Source organism: Thamnophis elegans, chromosome 13, assembly GCF_009769535.1.
Source record: "Thamnophis elegans isolate rThaEle1 chromosome 13, rThaEle1.pri, whole genome shotgun sequence".
In the NCBI taxonomy this organism is placed as follows: Eukaryota; Metazoa; Chordata; class Lepidosauria; order Squamata; family Colubridae; genus Thamnophis; species Thamnophis elegans.
Genome location: NC_045553.1, coordinates 40,463,060 through 40,482,546, shown reverse-complemented (window position 1 = coordinate 40,482,546; position 19,487 = coordinate 40,463,060). Strand labels below are relative to the sequence as shown.

The following is a 19,487-nucleotide window of genomic DNA, read 5'->3' as shown; positions in this document are numbered from 1 at the left end:
GTTGCAGGAACTGGGTAGGTCTAGTTTAATGAAAAGAAGGACCAGGGGAGACATGATAGCAGTCTTCCAATATCTCAGGGGGTGCCACAAAGAAGAGGGAGTCAAGCTATTCTCCAAAGCACCTGAAGGCAGGACAAGAAACAATGGGTGGAAACTTATCAAAGAGAGAAGCAACTTAGAACTAAGGAGAAATTTCCTGATAGTTAGAACAATTAATCAGTGGAACAACTTGCCTCCAGAAGTTGTGGATACTCCAACCATCACCTCCCATGATATGGTTCTTCAACAATTAGCTGTGCTTAGAGGGCCTCTTTGTTAGCGTTCCCAGCTAAAAAAAGACTTCATAGAAAGAAATAAAACCACAGCTCTTTTAAACACAATACGTCGCCCACATAAGTACGTGGGTGTGTTGTAGTTTTCTTTGAGAAAGCTGAAATGATTCATGACACCTCACCTATCTGAGGAACTTTCCCATAACCGGAGGGCAAGAAAGCTGTGTGTGTGTGTGTGTGTGTGTGTGTGTGTTTGTCTGTGCGGCTTCCTGGGAAAACTCCCCATGCCCCATGCCTTCAGGCAAAAAACCCCCGTCATCTGCAGCTGCTTCTGCATTTTGGAGATGCACATCCATCATGCTATTTCTTGTCAAGGGAGTGGCTTTAGGCACTGCACAGAAAAGGAGCAAAAATTGTAAGCCTCCCCAAAAATTTAATTTGTAGCAGGAATGATTGTGTCTCTGCATACTTTTTTATCTTTACAAAACCTCCTTGCTTCAACCACCTGGTCCATCAATTCAGCCATTGGCTTTTCTTCTTAAAAAAATCTTTTTGGTTTTGAGGATCTCTTCAATTCCATCTTGCCACAAATTCATCAATCTTTTTGTGTTCATCCATCCAATATATGTTCATAAAAAAACAAAGGTTGTTCCTCTTTTACAGATCCTTCTTTCTTTCCTTCCTCCTTCCTTCTTTCTTTCTTTACTTCTTTCATTCCTTCCCTCTCGCCCTCTTTCTTTCTTTCTTTCTTTCCTCCCTTCCTTCCTGCATTCTTTCCTTCCTCAATATACATGAGAAATATTGTTTTATTTCTCATTCTCTGCTTGCATATTCCAGGATATTTCTACCCATCACAATCTCCAGTAATGGAGCACCCACAGCTCCAAGAAAAATTCCTTCCTTCCTTCCTTCCTTCCTTCCTTCCTTCCTTCCTTCCTTCCTTCCTTCCTTCCTTCCTTCCTTCCTTCCGGCATTCATACTTTCCCTGATAGAGAAATCCATGATGGGAATAAAATCAATTTCTCTATTTGAGCTTTGCCTTTAACTTTTTCTGCTAGTACCTGATGTAAGTTTGGGTTTCTACAAAGAGATCCACTTGGTGCCCTGGGTGAGACTCTGACAGTTAACCTATACATGGAATGATTCCAATTTTCAGAGTTTATATCCACTGAAACTTAAACTGTTCTTGATAATCCTTGGTTGGGCAATTCAACTTATGTGTTTCTATAGTGTATATTTCAGTCAGTTATGCAAACTTAGCCTCTACTCTCTGACTCATATTTTTTCAGCCTTTTCTTCCCCATTTTATGGACAGACTTTATTTATACAACACCTTCTTTGTACATGGATGTATGAATCTATGCACCAAACTGGGATCACTGGTGATCTCTAGGTGATCTGCAGTAGGACTGCGTGGGTTAGTTTCCCAAGTATCAAAGTGGCGTTGTTCACACATTATGCTGTGACTTAGTTTGCTGTCTATACTACAGTTGGTTAGATTTATATCCAGTAAGCCATGGTTTACCAACATGTCAATGAAGATTATAGTCATCCAAGTAGGCTGGATGACTTGTTGGTTCACAATATTTCAATGTTTTTCCAAGTAGCTTCATGGGGCCCTCCTAACCACCTCGCTCAAATTGAAGAAGCTACTGTTCTGACCTTGGCTTCCCCAGCAGCACGAAGCTGAATCCTTTTATTTAATTTACAGTCAATTCCTCTCCAGCAAAGTCTTTCTTCTCCCACAGTCTTTCAAGATAGTTCACAATTACCAACCTCTACCAGGCTTGGAGAGTGTCCAGGGCTGATATCTTTCAGATGCCGCAATACTTGGCAAGGATGTAGGAATGAACTAATTGTCTCCTGCAAACTCCATTCCCCTTTTGCTCCACTTTTATTTCCTCTGGGGGGGCCATTCACTGTCCACCTGTGGCCTTACTCCCAAGTCGACCCTTGTTCCTTAGCTGTTCCCTTCGTCTGGCAACTGTGCACATGCGCACACTGGGAACAGGCTCCAGCTGTTTGTCTGCCTCATTGATGTCTGACTCCGAAGGCAGCTGAGAACTGTCAGATGGCCCTGGTCCCTTCTCTGCCTCTGACACAGAGCCCTTATCAGAGCCTTCCCCAGACTCCAGGACTGGCCCAGGTTCCTCCCCAACCTCCTCACTGAATCTGCTGCCAGCTCCACTGGCCACTGGCAAGTCACAACAGCTACAGTACTTGGATAAGCAATAAAAAGTTTCAAACAAAGAAGAAAAGTTAGCACAACTCAACTTCCAACTTTTTCAACTGCAGAAGATTCACGAAATACTGGAAGCCGTCAACATCATTTTGCCTTCATATGTTATGTGAATTCACCAATGGTTCCCTGAAGATTATAGTCTTGAAATGAAGAAATTGAGTGGAAGAGATTGGACTATCCCATCTCTACTCTGTTCTTCTGACACAGAAAAGAAATTTTTGGTTTTAGCGTCTTCCATTTTACCTTCCTATTTTTTGGCCTTAAACCCCAGCGGAAATTCTAACTGTAGGAAGTTAGCACTCATCCCTCTCCTAGAAAAATGAAATATTGCAGGAAATGTTAAAAAGGCAGAATATTATATTTCACCTGGATGAGATGTGGAGAAACATGTTTTTAGGCAGGGGAGAGACTCACTCAATAGTCCCCACCATCCTCAATAGACCACAGTAGATGTCCGCACTTAAGAGATAAAGAGATAGCTAGGTCTATTCATAGGCAAATGCTCTCACCCAAGGTACAACAAAGGCAGGATTAGCCCCCTACCCATCTCACCACATGGCACCTGGGAAGATTACATCACCCAGCAAGGCTCAACCAAGCCTGGGACTCAGGACAGCCTACAGAGTTGCCCCTGCATGGCCCCATGGGAGTCCGACACCCAATCAGAATACAAGCTCAAATTAAAAAACCCAGAGAGGGCATAAAACTCAGGCACTTTTAGCATCTCTTCCCTTTTTTTCTTCTTCACTCAACATCTTCAAGGCATGTGATCCTGTCCACCATTAAAACCATCTTTCCAAACAACCACCATGTTTCCAGTGTCTTTCTCCCCACTTCAGGGGTGGGTTCCTGCCAGTTCTAAGCTCTTCTATAGAAGAGGTTCCACAAATCTACAGAGCCGTTTAGAACTGGTTCCAGCTCCCTCCCCCCTCCCGCCCATCCACACATCATCAAGATGAAGAGCGAGAGGAGGAATTCTGGCAGTTGAAGTCCACAAGTCTTAAAGCTGTCAAGTTTGAACACCCCTGCGGGTTTTTTTCTAAAGGGTTAGGGGTGCAAGGGTCTTGTAACTTGACAGCTTTAAGACTTGTGTGTTTCAAATGCCAGAGTTTCTGAGCCAACATTTTGGTTGCTAAGCAAGAGTGTTGTTAAGTGAGTTTCACCACATTTTACAAGTTGGCCATGCCCACCCAGTCACATGGCTGGCAAGCCACTCCCACCTGGTCACATGGCCTGAAAGCCACTCCCACCCAGTCACATTGCCAGCAAGCCACTCCCACAATGCAGGCCACACCTACAGAAGAGGTTCTTAAAAAATTTGAAACCCACCACTGCCCCACTTGGAAGTGAACCTAGAAGGTGCCATGTGGTAAGATGAGTAGGGGGCTAATCCTGCCTTTGTTGTATCTTGGGTGAGGGCATTTGCCTATGAATAGACCTAGCTATCTCTTTATCTCTTAAGTGCAGGCATCTGGGCTATTAAGAGTGAGTCTGCTTCCTGCTTAAAAACATGCTTCTCCATTTCTCATCCAGGGAAATATAATATCCTGCCTTTTTTATATTTCCTAAAATATTTCATTTTTTCTAGGAGAGGGGTGGGTGCTTACTTCCTACATGGGTTAAGTGTTATTTCAACACTGCATACCTTATGCCCCTCTTCGAAGGCCAGACTCTGGGAGCTTTGCAATGGAAAGCCAGCCCTGGAAAATATAAAACAACACACCTCTGCGCACAATCCACGCACCCTCGTTTCCATCTCTTGGGGTTTTGAATAAAAAAAAAAACACCTGGACTTCCAGTTTTGCTGGTAGCTGGAAATAAGAATGCAGTGGCTGGGCTGTGGGCTGAAAACCATCTGCTCACTGAAACAAAAGCATTATAATCCATCAGTCTAATAGAGAACGTAAGCCACGGTTAGACTTTTATTTTAAAAAAAATTAATTAAAATACCTGTGTCTGGCATTGCTAGCTTGAAAGCCAGATGGATGGCACATTATGGAGAGGTGGAGAAGCAATAAAATGGAAAGGAAGCAGACGAAGGGATGCCTCCACTGAAGACATTCGCCCTCCCATCTTCTTCCTCCCTGGTTCGCTCAGTTACTGCCCTGAAAGATGGAATAGAATAACAGAGTTGGAAAGGACCTTGTCACCTTGAAGGCCTTCTAGTCCAACCCCTATAGGGCCTCCGTTTTTGCCCTCCTGGAGGCTCGAGGAAAACCTTTGGTTTTGGAGGATTCAAATAATTTAACAACTGGTTCCCTGCCCTAATGACCATCTGGATAGGCATGGCTTGGTGGTCATGTGACTGGGTCAACTCAACGTCACTCAGGTTGATGGGCGCTTCGCCTTAGCTGCTACAATGTAATAAGGGTTAACCGGAGAGGCAGTTTCTGTAAGCAGGGCAATAAAGATGAGGCTAGAAACAACACCAGAATGTTTCCTTCCTGCCTTCCTTACAGGATTAGCCCTGTAAAGTGGGGGGAAAAAACAAAATAAGATTTCTTCCAACAACTGGCTCTCTGAACTGCTTAGAAAGTTAACAATTGGTTCTCCTGAATAGGTGCAAACTGGCTGAATCCCAGCACTGCTCTGGAGCCTAGGGAGGGTGAAAACGCCCCCCACCCCCCGTGGGGCAGGAGGCTGAGTAGGCGCCGCCCCACCATGGCCACACCCACCCAGCAACAGGGCAGAGAACCAGTTGCTTAAATTTTTCAGTCCCACTCCTAGTCTAGGTGACCTTGGGCCAATCACCCGGAGTACGTGAGTTCTAGTGCCGCCTTAAAGCCATTCAGTCTCAGCCTAGGAAGAAACAAGCAAGGGTAAACCGCTTCTAAAATCTTGCCAAGAAAACTGCAGGGACTTGTCCAAATATTCTCCAGCTGTCAACATTGTCTCAAAGGCATTGAAAAAAACAAATCCCTTAAATCAGGGGTGCCCAAATGTAGCAACTTTAAGATTTGTGCGCTTCAACTCCCAGAATTCTGGCTGGAGAATTCTGGGAGTTGAAGTGCACAAGTCTTAAAGTTGCCAAGTTTTGGTACCCCTGCCTTAGACATAAAGCTAGAACACACCAGCAGTGATCTTCTTCATCAATCACATTCCGCCATGGCGATCTAAGAGTGTATAACAAAAGGGATCTGCTAAGGCATGGTTTCATAAAAGTGCATTCAATAAACCAGAATGCTTAGGCTATATACAGCTAGTCTGCAACTTATGACAATTCATTTAGTGACCGTTCAAAGTCACTGAAAAAAAAGGGACCAATGACCGTTTCTCACACTTACAACCATTTCTCACACTTACGACCATTGCAGCATCCTTGTGGTCCAGAGGTGGGTTCCTACCGGTTCAGCCCGGTTCAGTCGAACCGGTTGTGACATGCCGGCCTGGATCATAGAAACAGCAGTGATCCAGGCTGGCCATGCCCCTGAACCGGTTCCCTGGTTGCTGTCACAATTTTTTTTTTTTTTAGTTCTGTACACGTGCAGAATGATTTCTATTGAACTGCACATCCAGCACATGCGCAAAGCATGCGCACACAAGCAACCCGGCAGTAATGCCGGCTGAAACCCACCCCTGCTGTGGTCCCATTGTTAAAATTCGGATGCTTGTCAACCGATTCATATTTATGACGGTGGCAATGTTCCAGGATCATGCCATCACCCTCTGACAAGCAAAGTCAATGGGGAAGCCAGACTCACTCAACCACTGTGGCAGGGAAGGTCATAAAACGGGGCAAAATTCGCTTCGCCAACGTCGTTCAACGGAAATGTTCTGCGGTCATAAATCGAGGCCTCCCGGTAGAGTGCTTTAAGCTCAAACAAGGCGGTTATAGCTTAGTATAATGCGTATATCAAGCAAATACTCTGTAACTCACTCACATATAAAACGGTCATTAACAAAATAAAACCCTTCAGGGAAACAGGGAACCTTTGCAAAATTTCAGCGGAAAATTCCAACCCAGCATTTCCTCGGCAGCATAAATTAACATTTTTATCTGTATCCGATGCCTGCTGTCTCCTCTGCTTAGCTTATCTCCTCCCTTCGTGATTGAAAAAAAAATAAAAATAAAAAGGTTTACGCGCCTGATATTCATTCTCCCCGTGTCCCCAGCTGCTTTGCCATTCCTGATGTCAACCTTGGCTCAGGCTACCAACTACCGAACCCACCTGGATTATTATCAATTATATCATTTTTCCATTTCGATAGTCGGGGTGGGAACTCTAATTAAAGCACTCCTAATGCTGCGAAGGCCGGTCCGTGCTGCTTCCTTTCCACTGGGAGGTTTTTCGAGATAAGGGCGCCTATTGGGAGTGTTTTTCTCTCCGTCATTTCCCAGGTATTGACATTTGGGATAAACGGCCGCAGAATGACCAAAAAAAAAAAGCTCATGCATATTTTTAGTTGCCAGGGGCTTCATGGAGAGGGACGGTGCAGCACACATCCATTTCTTTACAAATGGAGTTTTCCTTTCCAGATGCCTGCAAGGAATACCTGCCCTATTGCAAGGAACTTTTATGGTAACCAAACTGCGGAACCAGTAGAAATTGTGCATTCAAAGGGAGGAGAGCCGAGTGCACTATTTTCAGAAGTCCATCCCCCCCCCCCCCGACTCCCATCTCTGCAGTCAAGAGGCAGAGCACGAGAAAGTCTAACAGATTAACAGGGTTGGAAGGGACCTTGCAGGTCATCTAGTCCAAACCCCCCAATCCAAAAAGGAGACCCTACACCATTTCTGACTTTTAAGACATCTGGACTTCAACTCCCAGCGTTCTCCAGCCAGCATGGGGGAAGCTGGAGTTGAGATCCACAAGCCTTAAAGTTGCTGTCAGCGTTCCTAGTATCATGTAGAATTAAATCAGAGTCCAAGGCAAAACATTCCTTTTGGTTCCAATTTAATAAAGCAGACATCTTAGCCACCTCTGTGTTAATCCCAATACTGGAAATGACATCAGAATTCCACCCAGTTAAAAGTTCATGATCTTGTCCCCACACCCACAATCCATCACATGGTCCAATCTTCTTCTTCCACACTGGCATCCACACCAGCTTCTTCCGGTCAGGTGTACTGGTGAGGAGACAAAGGATGACCTTGGCTTCTAGTAAAGAATGAAAACAATACATTCCACAATCCCACTCCTGTCTATTCCCCCCTCCCATCAACTATACTAAAGAAACAGCATAATGAAATAAGAGAAAGTGTGGCAGGCCAAAATTTCAAGGGTGAGGTCATAAGTCACTTTTTCAATGGCATTTTCACTTTGAACGTTTGCTAAATGAACAGTTGTTACGCCAACAGCTACCTGTATGTGCAAAGCCAAGAATGGAGCAAGAAGAAAAATTAAACTTTACGTACATTGCATTCAAATGAATTGAATTAAATACACTCGACAGGAGGGCGCCATGCATTTAATAACTGTCCTTGTTTGTCCTTTTAAAATCTACTCTTCGTTGGGGGAACTTAGGGCAGGTCTAAATCGTGAACCCCTACTGCAAGTGGTGGGATTCAACATTTTTGACTACTGGTTCTGTGGGCGTGGCTTTGTGGGCGTGGTATGGCTTTGTAGGAGTGGCTTTGTGGGCGTGGAGGGGGAAGGATACTGCAAAATCCCCATCTCACTAATCTGCTTTCCAGCTCTGTTCTCCTGTTCAGGGCAACAAAAGAAGATCAGCTGGGAGGCTGGGAGGCAGCAGGGGCGGGGCCAGCCTATTTGCCGGTTCTCCGAACGAGTCAAAATTTCCGCTACTCCAGAACGTGTCAGAACTGGCTGAATACCACCTCTGCCCTGCTGGCTTGTAGGTTGTGCGAACCTCGTAGTTGTGGTTGACTCAAATAAAAGTAAACAAAGAAAAATGAAAGATCAGCTGCTCTTTCCCTTTTTGTTAATGAATGCTTTTGCTTCCAGACTCTGCCTAGGCCCAGCTTTGGTTTTGCAGCTTGGACTCTGACATGCAAACTCTTGGGTCAAGAGGCTCTCTTTCTCTAGCAAGCTAGGTATCCTTCCTGAAACTTTGGCTGTGAAGATGATAAAGAGAACCAAGTGTTAAACATCGAGCCCTGTTGCAGGTGAGGTTATCGATCGACTCGGCAAAAGGTTGTCTTTGAAATTCCACCAGAGGGGAAAAATCCATAAGTAACTGTATTACAAATTGCAGGGAAAAGCTGCATTCCGGATCAATCCCTAAGGAACTGCATTGTAATTCCTTTTATAAAGGGGCTTGTTCTGTAAAATACCTCTGTAGTATCTCCCCTAGAACAAAAACATGGAATTTCTCTGAAATATGGAACTCAGTGATCCAACATTCTGTTAGGAGTATTCTTGTGCCTGAAGCAGATGCCCTGAAAAATTTGAAGTGAGAAGAAAATTCTCAGGAGCACTCAAATAGTTGACTTTCTTTCTTGCTAAATTGTTGTTACAGTTAGGAGGTAGCCAGGGGTGGGATTCAGCTGATTTGATCTGGTTTGGGCACATTGGATGTTAATTTTAATCTGGTTCACTCAACCGATACTATAGTGCCGATAATTGGTTGGCTCTGCTTCACCTGCCCTTTCCCTCCCAGGAGTCTCCATGCAGCCCAATTCCGATGCCAGGTAAGTGCAGGATGCCCGCATGGAGGCTCTGGGAGGGCAAAAAAATGGGCCTACTGGAAATACCAGAAGCCTGGAAATGGGCCCATTTTCAGCCTCCGGAGCCTAGGCGAGGCTATTTTTGCCGTCCCGGAGGCGCAACCCCCCCCGGAGTCCACACCCATGGACACGCCCACACAGCCACTGGGCAGAAAACCAGTTGTTAAAACTTTTCAGTCCCACTGAGGAGGAGCCAATGTTGCGATGATATGGTTGTGTGGTCTCAATGCTCTGAGACCACAGCCAACACTTTTGCCACTGGGGGGTGGTCCAAATGAACCTAAACCGTGCCGAAGAGACGGTGAACAGGAAGAATACGTCTTGCTGATCTCGGGGATATCGCAAAATCCCTGAAAGAAGCAAGAAAAGTTCTTCAAGCCGGCGACAAAAAATGCAGCCAAATCTGACAAAGTCGGGGCGGCTCCAAAACGGAAGGATACGGAAAGAGAAAGTGTTTCCAGCTGGTGAGAAATTTGTATTGCTTTAAAAAAGAGACTGCCTATAAAAACTTAAAAATCAATTTAAATTGAAGAATAGAAGAATCAAGCTGCGGAATTAAATTTGGAATGGTTTTGGACAGTGGTTATCTTACTTTTTAAATGCTATTTTCATGGATCGAATCTATGCAAACCTTTTGAAATGGATGGATTAAGTTTTCTTCTTCTACCTTCACTTTGTGACTCTCTGTAATCTATAGACTAAAGTTTTCCTCTTTTATTGCTGTGGGTATTTTTCTAATTCATTTAAAGATTGGACCTCTTTTTCTAACTTGAAATACAAAAGATACAAAAAGAAACTATTTAACTCTTTAACAGTGTTTACGCTGCTCGAAGGCTGGGAGATTTTGTTGATCGGAGCTTTGTGTATTCAAAATGGAACATTTTTTTTTCACAGATTGTTTTGATTTGGCACCACAAGGTTTTACTGTTTGGCTACAGAGTGATAAGAAATACACAGATGTCCCTTTGAAGTATATTTTGAATAAGAGAAAAGTGAAAACAACATTCTTTGTGAATCTATGCTTTAATTTTATTAACATTCCAGGCTAGAGTAGCTGTGATTGTAAGAATTGCACAATGTCAAGAGAAAATAGAGGTCTTAACTTTGCAAAATATATTTTTCAGAACTAGAGAAATTATCAAATATAGTAGAGAAAAAACTGGAATACCTAGAGTACATAACAAGAAAATATGGTGAAAAAATTGAGGATGTTCATCAAATGCAAAATGGGGCGATTGAAACTCAAGTGAATATGAATATAAAGAGACTAAACCTGCTGATATCTATGGTAATTGGTTTTTTTCCTGAAAATGGAAAGAATGGAATACTGAAAGAGGAATTAAATGGAGAGGAAATCTATTCCAAAGGACAAGCTATAGAAGAAGGTAAAATTAAAGAATCTATGGACTTAAAGAAAGAAATTCTATTAGCAAAACCATTGATAACACTGCTGACAATCAAAGACAAGCTGAATAAGGAAACAGAAAGAGGGCATCAAGATTATATGAGAGATCTTATAAGCAAGGAGTTGCTAAGAGAAGTCCATACAAAGCTGATCAAGAAGATGATTAGAGGATTGGTACCACAAATGGCAGAAGATATGAGGTTGTTTTGTTATTGGAAAGATACAGGTTGATAGATGGAAGAATATAACTTAAAACTAGTTAAACTTAGTAAACTTTAGTGATGATAGATATAGTTAAATAAATAATTGATAATGATAATAATGTATACAATGTGTAGTGTTATGATAAGTAATAATTGGATATGAATATTGAATGGTACCCACGAAAGATTAGAAATCCTTCTGGATTATATACAAAGGTTAATAAAAAAAGAACTAAGTTAGATACAGTTAAGTTTTGATTATTAGGGGGAAAATGTTGTGATACAGGATACAGTCAAATAAAGGAGGGATAAGGATAACAATGTACATATAGATATGGGTACAACATAAGGAAACTGGATGAAAATTGCAAACAGTGATTTGGAAAGGAGGATTAGAAAATTTTGTTATTAAATATTATTGGTGTTTAGCTAGAATAGGACCTAAGGATTCAGTGTTATTGGAGGATTTTAGAAATATTAAATGAAATGCCAGTATGTGTTTATGTATTAAATCTTGGTATATTTTATGATGAAGGACGTTTAAACAATTATAGTCAAGTAAAAATGGAGGTATGATAAGGGTAACATGTATAGATATCTGAGTTAAAATACTTGAGTTAATATGAATTATGCTTGATGACTGTGGAAGAGATGCACGAAAGTGTTTTGTAACCAACTGATACACTTTCTACAGTATGTAAAGAAGGAAGATTTTATGTGTTGTGTTTAATTTGAAAATAAAAAATAAAAAAATAATAATTTCAGTCCCAACCCTGTAAGTATCTCCTACACAGGTACTTTGCAACATGGATCATCATCACATGACTACATTTTAAGGCATTTTTGCTGAAAACCAACACTTGCAAATGTTTGCTTAATGACTGGCACAAAACAGGTCAGAAAATTGGGTCAGTCATGCGACTGACTGGTTTTATGACCATTATGGCATACAACCACACTGGACAGGCTCCTTTGTCATGTTAAGGATTACCCATACCTACATGTGATTTTTTTGGAAGGGGGGAACATCTCTGTTAAGCATTTTCATAAATCTTTATCTATATAAGTTTAAGCCACATTTATGTGTTGTCTTGGAGACAAATCTTTCTTTCCGTAAAGGCCATCCTTTATACTCTCTCTATAGACATCGGTTGGTGATGATGGAATTAGACTGTAGGATGCAAGAAATGCACTCGATTGGAAACACAGATAATCCTCGATTTACAGCCACACCTGAGACCAAAACCCTAAGCTTTTACAAAATCATCTAATTTTTCTGAGAAAGATGAAATGATTCAAGTTGCAATTGTTGGAAGGAATGTCCTTCTGGGTTCGGCTCCAAGTGGGGAAAAAGACACTGGAGACATGGAGGCTGCTTGGAAAGATGGTTTTAATGGTGGACAAGACCACATGGCTGAACAGAAAAGGTGATCACATGCTTCAATGTTGGTGGAGAAGAGAAGGGAAACAAGGGAGAAAGAAAAGCCAAGTCCCTGGTTTTATGCCCCCTCTGGCCTTTGATCTTGAGCTTGTATTCTGATTGGTTGTCAGACTGCCATGGGGCCATGCAGGGACAACTCTCTAGGCTGCGTTTTGAATCCAGGTTTGGTTGAGTTCTCAGATGCCATGTGGAGAGTTGGGTAAAGGGCCAATATTATCATGCCTTAATCCCATCACTCTGGAGCTGAAGGGGAAAACTCTTTATTATGTAAAGTGGACTAGCTCAGGCTTTAATGGCCCATTGACAAAATGGGGATGGGCAGGAAGTTACAGGCAGCTATTCTGTCTTTTAAAACATGTTTCTTTCTTTCCACATCCAGAGAAATATTCTGCCCTTCCAATATTTTCTAGGATATTTCATTTTTCTGGGAGAGGGCTGGGTGATAACTTCCTACAGAATAATAAAACACTAATTAGGGCTCAGCCAAGGAAGATGGTACTCTCTTACATCTGCCTTTTAATGGGCTTCTGGATTGTTGCAACCTACATCAGATAAAAGAGTTTAAAGGTAAAAGGTTTCCTCACACTTGCGTGCTAGTCGTTTCCGACTCTAGCGGGCGGTGGTAATGTCTGTTTCTAAGCTGAAGAGACAGCACTGTCCAAAGACATCTCCATGGCCGTGTGGCTGGCATGACTCAACACCGAAGGAGCATCCAGCACTGTGACCTTCCTACCAAAGTGGCCCCTTTTCTACTTGCATTTTTTACCTTCTGATCAACAAGGTCACCATCTTAGCAACTGAGCCAGAGGTGGGTTCCTACCAGTTCGCACCTATTCGGTAGAACCGCTTCGTCAAATCTACCGAACTGGTTAGAAGAGGTTCCACCAGTGGACCCGGAAAGCAGGCCACACCTACAGAAGAGGTTCCAAATTTTTTTTGAAACCCACCACTGGTCCTTGGCTATGATTATTCTACACTATCATGCTCCTATTTATAAAACTCAGTGCCTCTGTGAAAGGTAAGGATGACTACTGCGTTTGTGGTGCAATCAGAACATTGCGTGTGTTGAAGTTGTTTTAACGCAAACCAAAGATGCCTTTTAAAAAACAAGTTTACATCATATTCTTATGCCTGCCAGTGCTTTGTGTGAGGTAATTTAAGGTGGTTCTGACAAGTGTCATCGGCATCTTCATATCCAGTCACATGGGTGGCAAGCCACTTCCACAAAGGAGGCCACATCCACAGAGTAGGTTCGAACAATTTTTGAAACCCACCACTGCACTGAGCCACCACGTCCCTAAACCCTAAAAGGGTTTAGGTAATTTCTCCAGCAACCTTGCAATTCCTTGCAGCTGCCCTAAGTCGCTTTGATATGAGATGGGCAGCAAATAAATGTAATAATTAAATAAAGCGGGCTATTTGTAGATGCAATTTCAAGCAAAAAAAACAAAACAAAACCCTTTCCCCCACCCCAGCTGTGATTGTATTTCCATCTGGCAATGACCCAATGCAGGGAAAAAAATGACTATTTTTTTATTCTTTATTACTGATGTTGAACATCTATGGAGATTCTCAGCCATCCAGCTCATGGTTGTCCCAAAGGTGCATTTTTTTCAAGAGGCAACTGGACTTCCTGGTTTTTCTTTGAAGACGTTTCGCTTCTCATCCAAGAAGCTTCTTCAGCTCTGACTGGACGGTGGGAAATGGAAGGATTTATATTCCTTGCAGACAGCTGGTCATTTGCATGACTTTGGCGGGTCATTAAGGTCACCTGGAGGTTTATCTGTGCCATCAGGGTCACCTGAGTGGTGCCAATGGGTGTGCAGCCTTCTTGGAACTGTTGAAACTGTTCCTTCCAAGAAGGAACTTTCAATTCTTGTTGTTAGTTGCGAAGTCGTGTCCAACCCATCACAACCCAATCAACAACGTTCCCCCAGGCCTTCCTGTCCTCTACCATTTTCTCTACAGTCCATTTAAGCTCACGCCGACTGCTTCAGTGACTCCACCCAGCCACCTCATTCTCTGTCGTCCCCTTCTTCTTTTGCCCTCCATCTTTCCCAGCATGAGGCTCTTCTTCCTTTTCACTAGGTGGCCAAAGGATTTGAGTTTCATCTTCAGGATCTGGCCTTCTAAAGGGCAGTCAGGGTTGATCTCTTCTAGGACTGACCAGTTGGATGGCCTTGCAGTCCAAGGGACTCGCAGGAGTCTTCTCCACAGAGGTGGGTTCCTACCAGTTCGCACCTATTTGGTAGAACCGGTTCGTCAAATCTACCGATCCGGTTAGAAGAGGTTCCACCAGTGGACCTGGAAAGCAGGCCACACCTACAGAAGAGGTTCCAAAAATTTTTGAAACCCACCACTGGTCCTTGGAGATGATTATTCTACACTATCATGCTCATATTTATAAAACTCAGTGCCTCTGTGAAAGGTAAGGATGACTACTGCATTTGTGGTGCAATCAGAACATCGTGTGTGTTGAAGTTGTTTTCACGCAAACCAAAGATGTCTTTTAAAAAACAAGTTTACATCATATTCTTATGCATGCCAGTGCTGTGTCGGAGGTAATTTAACGTGGTTCTGACAAGTGTCGTCGGCATCTTCATATCCGGTCACATGGGCGGCAAGCCACTCCCATCCGGTCACATGGGCGGCAAGCCACTCCCACAAAGGAGGCCACACCCACAGAGTAGGTTTGAACATTTTTTGAAACCCACCACTGCTTCTCCAGCATCGGAGTTCAAAGGCCTCCATTCTTTGGTGCTCAGCCTTTCTTATGGTCCAACTTTCACAGCTATTCATTGCAACTGGGAAAACCATAGCAAGGATGCGAATGTTCAGCTGTCTGCAAGGGGTGCAAATCCTTCCATTCCCCACCATCCAGTCAGAGCTGAAGAAGCTTCTTGGATGAGAAGCGAAACGTCTCCAAAGAAAAACCAGAAAATCCGGTTGCCTCTTGAAAAAAAATGCACCTTTGTCTTTACTGATGTTGGTATTATTTATATTATATGCATAATTTAATTATAAATGGAACATGAATAAATTTAATAAGTTTATATAAATTTATTTATATAAATAAATTTAATACTAAGAAATAATATCCATTGTTTAATGCACCGTTTTAAGGAGCAGAAAATCGATCTAGGCGGTGCTGCTAGCTCGTAATACAATCAATGAAATCAAAGCTCCAGCTGCGTCCTGGTCCTGTCCGGTTGCGGGTAGGAGGGCGTAGAACGCCAAACTCCCTCGAAGTCCCCCTGATTGGTTCCTGTAAAAAGGGGGCGGGCGTGATGAAAGAGAAAAAAAGAAAAGAAAGCCTCCCCCCCCCCCATCCTTCGTTGGCTTCTTGGCTGAGCGCACTGTCTGTCTTCTTAGCTCCCGCCTCCTCGTGGCCCGCTTAGCCAACCTAGCGACGAGAGGGCGGTGCGACCGTCTGGCTCGTCCCCCTCGATGACGAAGGAGCGGCTGGTGGCGCCGCCGCGGTCTCCGCGCGGCAGTTGCTCCTAGACGGCGGCACGGGATGGAGGTGTCCGGGACGGCGCGGACGGGGAACGGTCTCCGAGCGGTGGCGATGGGGCGCTGCGGCCGGTCGCTTCTGTGGCTGCTGCTTCTGTGTCTAGGGAGTCCCGCGGCCACGCTGGCTGGCTACATCGAGGTAAGCGCGGGGCTACCTTGATGGTCATCGGGACCCCCCTCTTTGCCCGAATGGGCTGGTCGAAGCCTCCCGTCCCGATTTGGAGGGCGCGACCATCACCCGCCCGGAAAGGGGGGCAGCGAAAGGTCGCTTTTCTCTCCTTGGACGGTCCCACTTGGGGAGGGGGGTGTCTTTTCCTTGCATGGGGGATGTGTGTGATTTGCAAGGCTGCTCAGGGAGGAGGAGACCCTCCCCCGCCCTCCATGCTGGCTCTGGGCGAGGGTCTTCACTCTTTCTGGATGCTCCGCTGGATGGCAATGAAACCTGGGTCTCTTTCGGTCGTTAATTGGTCCCGTCGTAGGTCCCGGTGCAAGGGGCTCTGTAGAGGCTCGGAGGTGTTTTAAAAACTAGGCTTCCCTTTCACACATTCCCCCCCCCCGCCCCCAAAGCCCTTTCCCGGCTGCTCTTCCCCGATTCTGCAGTGTATCTCCCACCTGCAGTCCCCTTTTCCCTTTGCGTTTTGCAACCCTCTCGCCTCCGGGAATGCACAAGCACACGCAGTCACACTCCAGGGATTGCATATGTACCTCTCTCTCTCTCTCTCTATGTATCCAAAGGCGAGTGGGTTGCAAAACTACATGTATAGGTATGTATGTATGTATGTATGTATGTGTAGTGTATATTTGTGTATGTGTAGATAGATTGGTAGATGGTAGATATAGATATACCCAGAGCGAGATAATATATATTGAAATAAATATATAGAGATAGATTAGATTGAGAGAGAGAGATGTGGATTATGGGTATATATAGAGAGAGATTATATATATATATATATATATATATATATATATATATATATATATATATATATATATATATATATATATAGTTATATTTATGCTGATAAATAAATAAAGTAAATAAATAAAGTAAATATACTCTAAGTATATATATATAGATAGATAGATAGATAGATAGATAGATAGATAGATGATAGATAGATAGATAGATAGATAGATAGATAGATGATAGATAGATAGATAGATAGATAGATAGATAGATGATAGATGATAGATGATAGATAGATATAGATGTGAATATGGATATAGATAGATGATACAGAGAGATAAATATATAGAAATAGATTATAGATAGATGGATATATGGATATAGAGAGACAGATATAGATTTTTAGATGTATAAAATCAGACAAGGGAGTTGCTTGTGTGTGTGTGTATGTATGGTTTTGCAACTCACTTGCCTCCTGTTTTTTATATGGATATACATATCATCCATCATTTTAGCCACTGTCTATCCACGGCAGGTTGAAGGCCTCTTCCGCATGTTTCCAGCTAATATGTTCCTGACATATACCCATGCAAATACAATGACATATACAATGTGCATATGTACTCAGGAAGTGCTTGTTACAAATCTCTCTGTGTGTATGAGTATGTGTGTGTACATGGGATGTATCTTTGTCTGTCTATCTATCTAGCTATCTAGCTATCTAGCTATCTAGCTATCTAGCTATATATCTAGCTATCTAGCTATATATCTCTTTATCTATCTATCATCTATCAATCCATCCATCTCTCTCTCTCTCTCTCTCTCTCTCTCTCTCTCTCTCACACACACACACACACACACACACACACACACACATCCCCTAAAATGCCTAAAGCCATTTCCCAGCTTTGCACCTTCGGATGCCCCCTCCCCTCTCCACTACAAAGGTGGCTTTTATGTCCCCTTTTCAGGCAGTTCAAAAGCATCTGAGCAAAGAAGTAGCAGGGAAGTCTCCCTTTCTCACTCCTTCATCTTTCCATCCTGCTAGTTTTACCAAGCTGTCAGGGTGACAGATAAGTGCGAGGCAGAGGTGAGAAGGCCCGGATGTTGCTGCACACCGACGGATTCCCTTGTGGGCTTTCACAGGGTAGTGGTGACGAAGAAAAATGCAATTCAAATGAATGAATCCTTGTTGAGATAAATCCTGCCTGTGTTTGGGGGGGGAGGGGGGAGAGGTTACCTGTTTCTGTAACATTCCTAATGTCCTTTCTAACCCAGACTGAACAATGCTGCAGCATTCATCCTTCTCCCGAATCTCCTTGAAAAATCAACTTTTGCACTTTCCAAGAGGCAAAATATTTGCATTTTATTGGATCTGCCAGTCCCCCCCACCCCTGGTTTTGCTCTCTGTGTTTACACAAATCTGATCTGCTTATAGCTCTCTCTTTTTTTAAACCAAGCGTTTTATATTTGCTTATTCAAAGTTGTTGTAATAATTTAGTAAAATAACCCAGCCGAATTCAATTACTGGATTGCACTTAAACTACTGCTGTGGCTGTTCAATAGAGATCTTGTACCGAACAGAAAGCTGGCTCCTGATTTTGGTTTCTTCCACCCCCTTTCCCCCACCCCCGGCCCCTCGGGCCATTTTATAACCGCATTTTGCCTGTGTTTGTGAAAGCAGTTTAGGGTTCTCTCCCATTACAGATATCCCCATGGGTCTGTTTTCTTTCGAGATGTATGGAAAAGGCACGAGATTGTGTGCTTTATAAAAGCAAAGGTTTGCTGGAATCCTTTCAGGGACGATACTAATTGGCCGGCTGAATGCAGCTTGTTTTTCATAAAGCTTTTTAAATAAGTGGTAGGGGGCTTTATCAGCAATGGTTCGGGTGGTATACGAAGCATTTGCATTTGCTATCCAGAGATTGGTTGCGGAGTTAATCGCCCTGAGTCTTTTTGTTTTACCTTGTATGTATGTGCGGATATATTTGAGGACTGACCTCTGCATTCTTGGCAGGGGAACAAGAAATCTGGTTTCAGATCAGCCTAGCAGCTTGCATTAGGAAACCCGGGTTCCCAAGGGAAAAGCATCTGTTTCATTAACCTGATGTTATCTGGTGAACAGAGCTTGACTGCTTATCGGCTGCCTATTGCATTGGCTTTCAGGTTTCAGATTTACCGGAGAGTATAATTAAAGGCATGCCAATAGGGTTAGTCTTTAACTGAGAGGACACTTGGCTTTCCTTAAATCTGCCTTAAAGCTGATGGAAGACATTCCTTATGGAAGACATTCCAGACCCCAAACCTGCATAAGGCTGAAGAAGTAATAGTATCAGTCTAATTCTCAAAATGAAACACCTCTCTTAAAATGGAAGCTCTTGCTATTAACAGTTCTCCAGAGTGTGGAGAAATAACTTTTCAACCATATGGCCCTCCTCCTCACGCCTTGCAGAGCTAATTCTTCATGCCACGCTTGAAATATTCTCGGGAGGTCCTGCTTATGATGATGATTACCTTATGCAACAGAACTCCGTAGAATATTTGAACTGAATGATGGGGACCCTCTTCACCTTCTTTTTTAAGATTTTGTGGCACGGTACAAAAACCTGTACTCTTGATATTTTGGCATAAATTAATTTCAGCCCCTTTTTAGGGCTAATTCTTCATGCCACACTTGGAATATTCCTAGGAGATCCTGCTTGGGAAGAGTTACTCATGCACATTATATCTCTGTGGAATCTTTGAATTGAAGAGTAGACTCTTCAATTCTTCGTTTTGTTCTGGGAGGTCCTGTGGCATGGTGCACATCCTTGGAATTTTAGGATGATGGTTTTTTTTTTTTAAATCTTATTTTCTGGAACTTGGCTGGAGGA

At 43.2% G+C, this 19,487-nt stretch overlaps 1 protein-coding gene across 4 annotated transcripts in view; it reads left to right on the top strand.

Moving 5' to 3' along the window:
- Nucleotides 1-15,673: 15,673 nt before the first annotated feature.
- Nucleotides 15,674-19,487, top strand: part of APLP2 (amyloid beta precursor like protein 2) — a 72,527-nt gene continuing 68,713 nt past the window's right edge. For all 4 annotated transcript variants that reach the window (XM_032228724.1, XM_032228723.1, XM_032228721.1 and 1 more), the window contains exon 1: nucleotides 15,674-15,843. In XM_032228724.1, coding sequence (XP_032084615.1) covers nucleotides 15,709-15,843 — 135 coding nt within the window. In that variant the 5' untranslated portion in view covers nucleotides 15,674-15,708. The remainder of the gene's footprint in view (nucleotides 15,844-19,487) is intronic.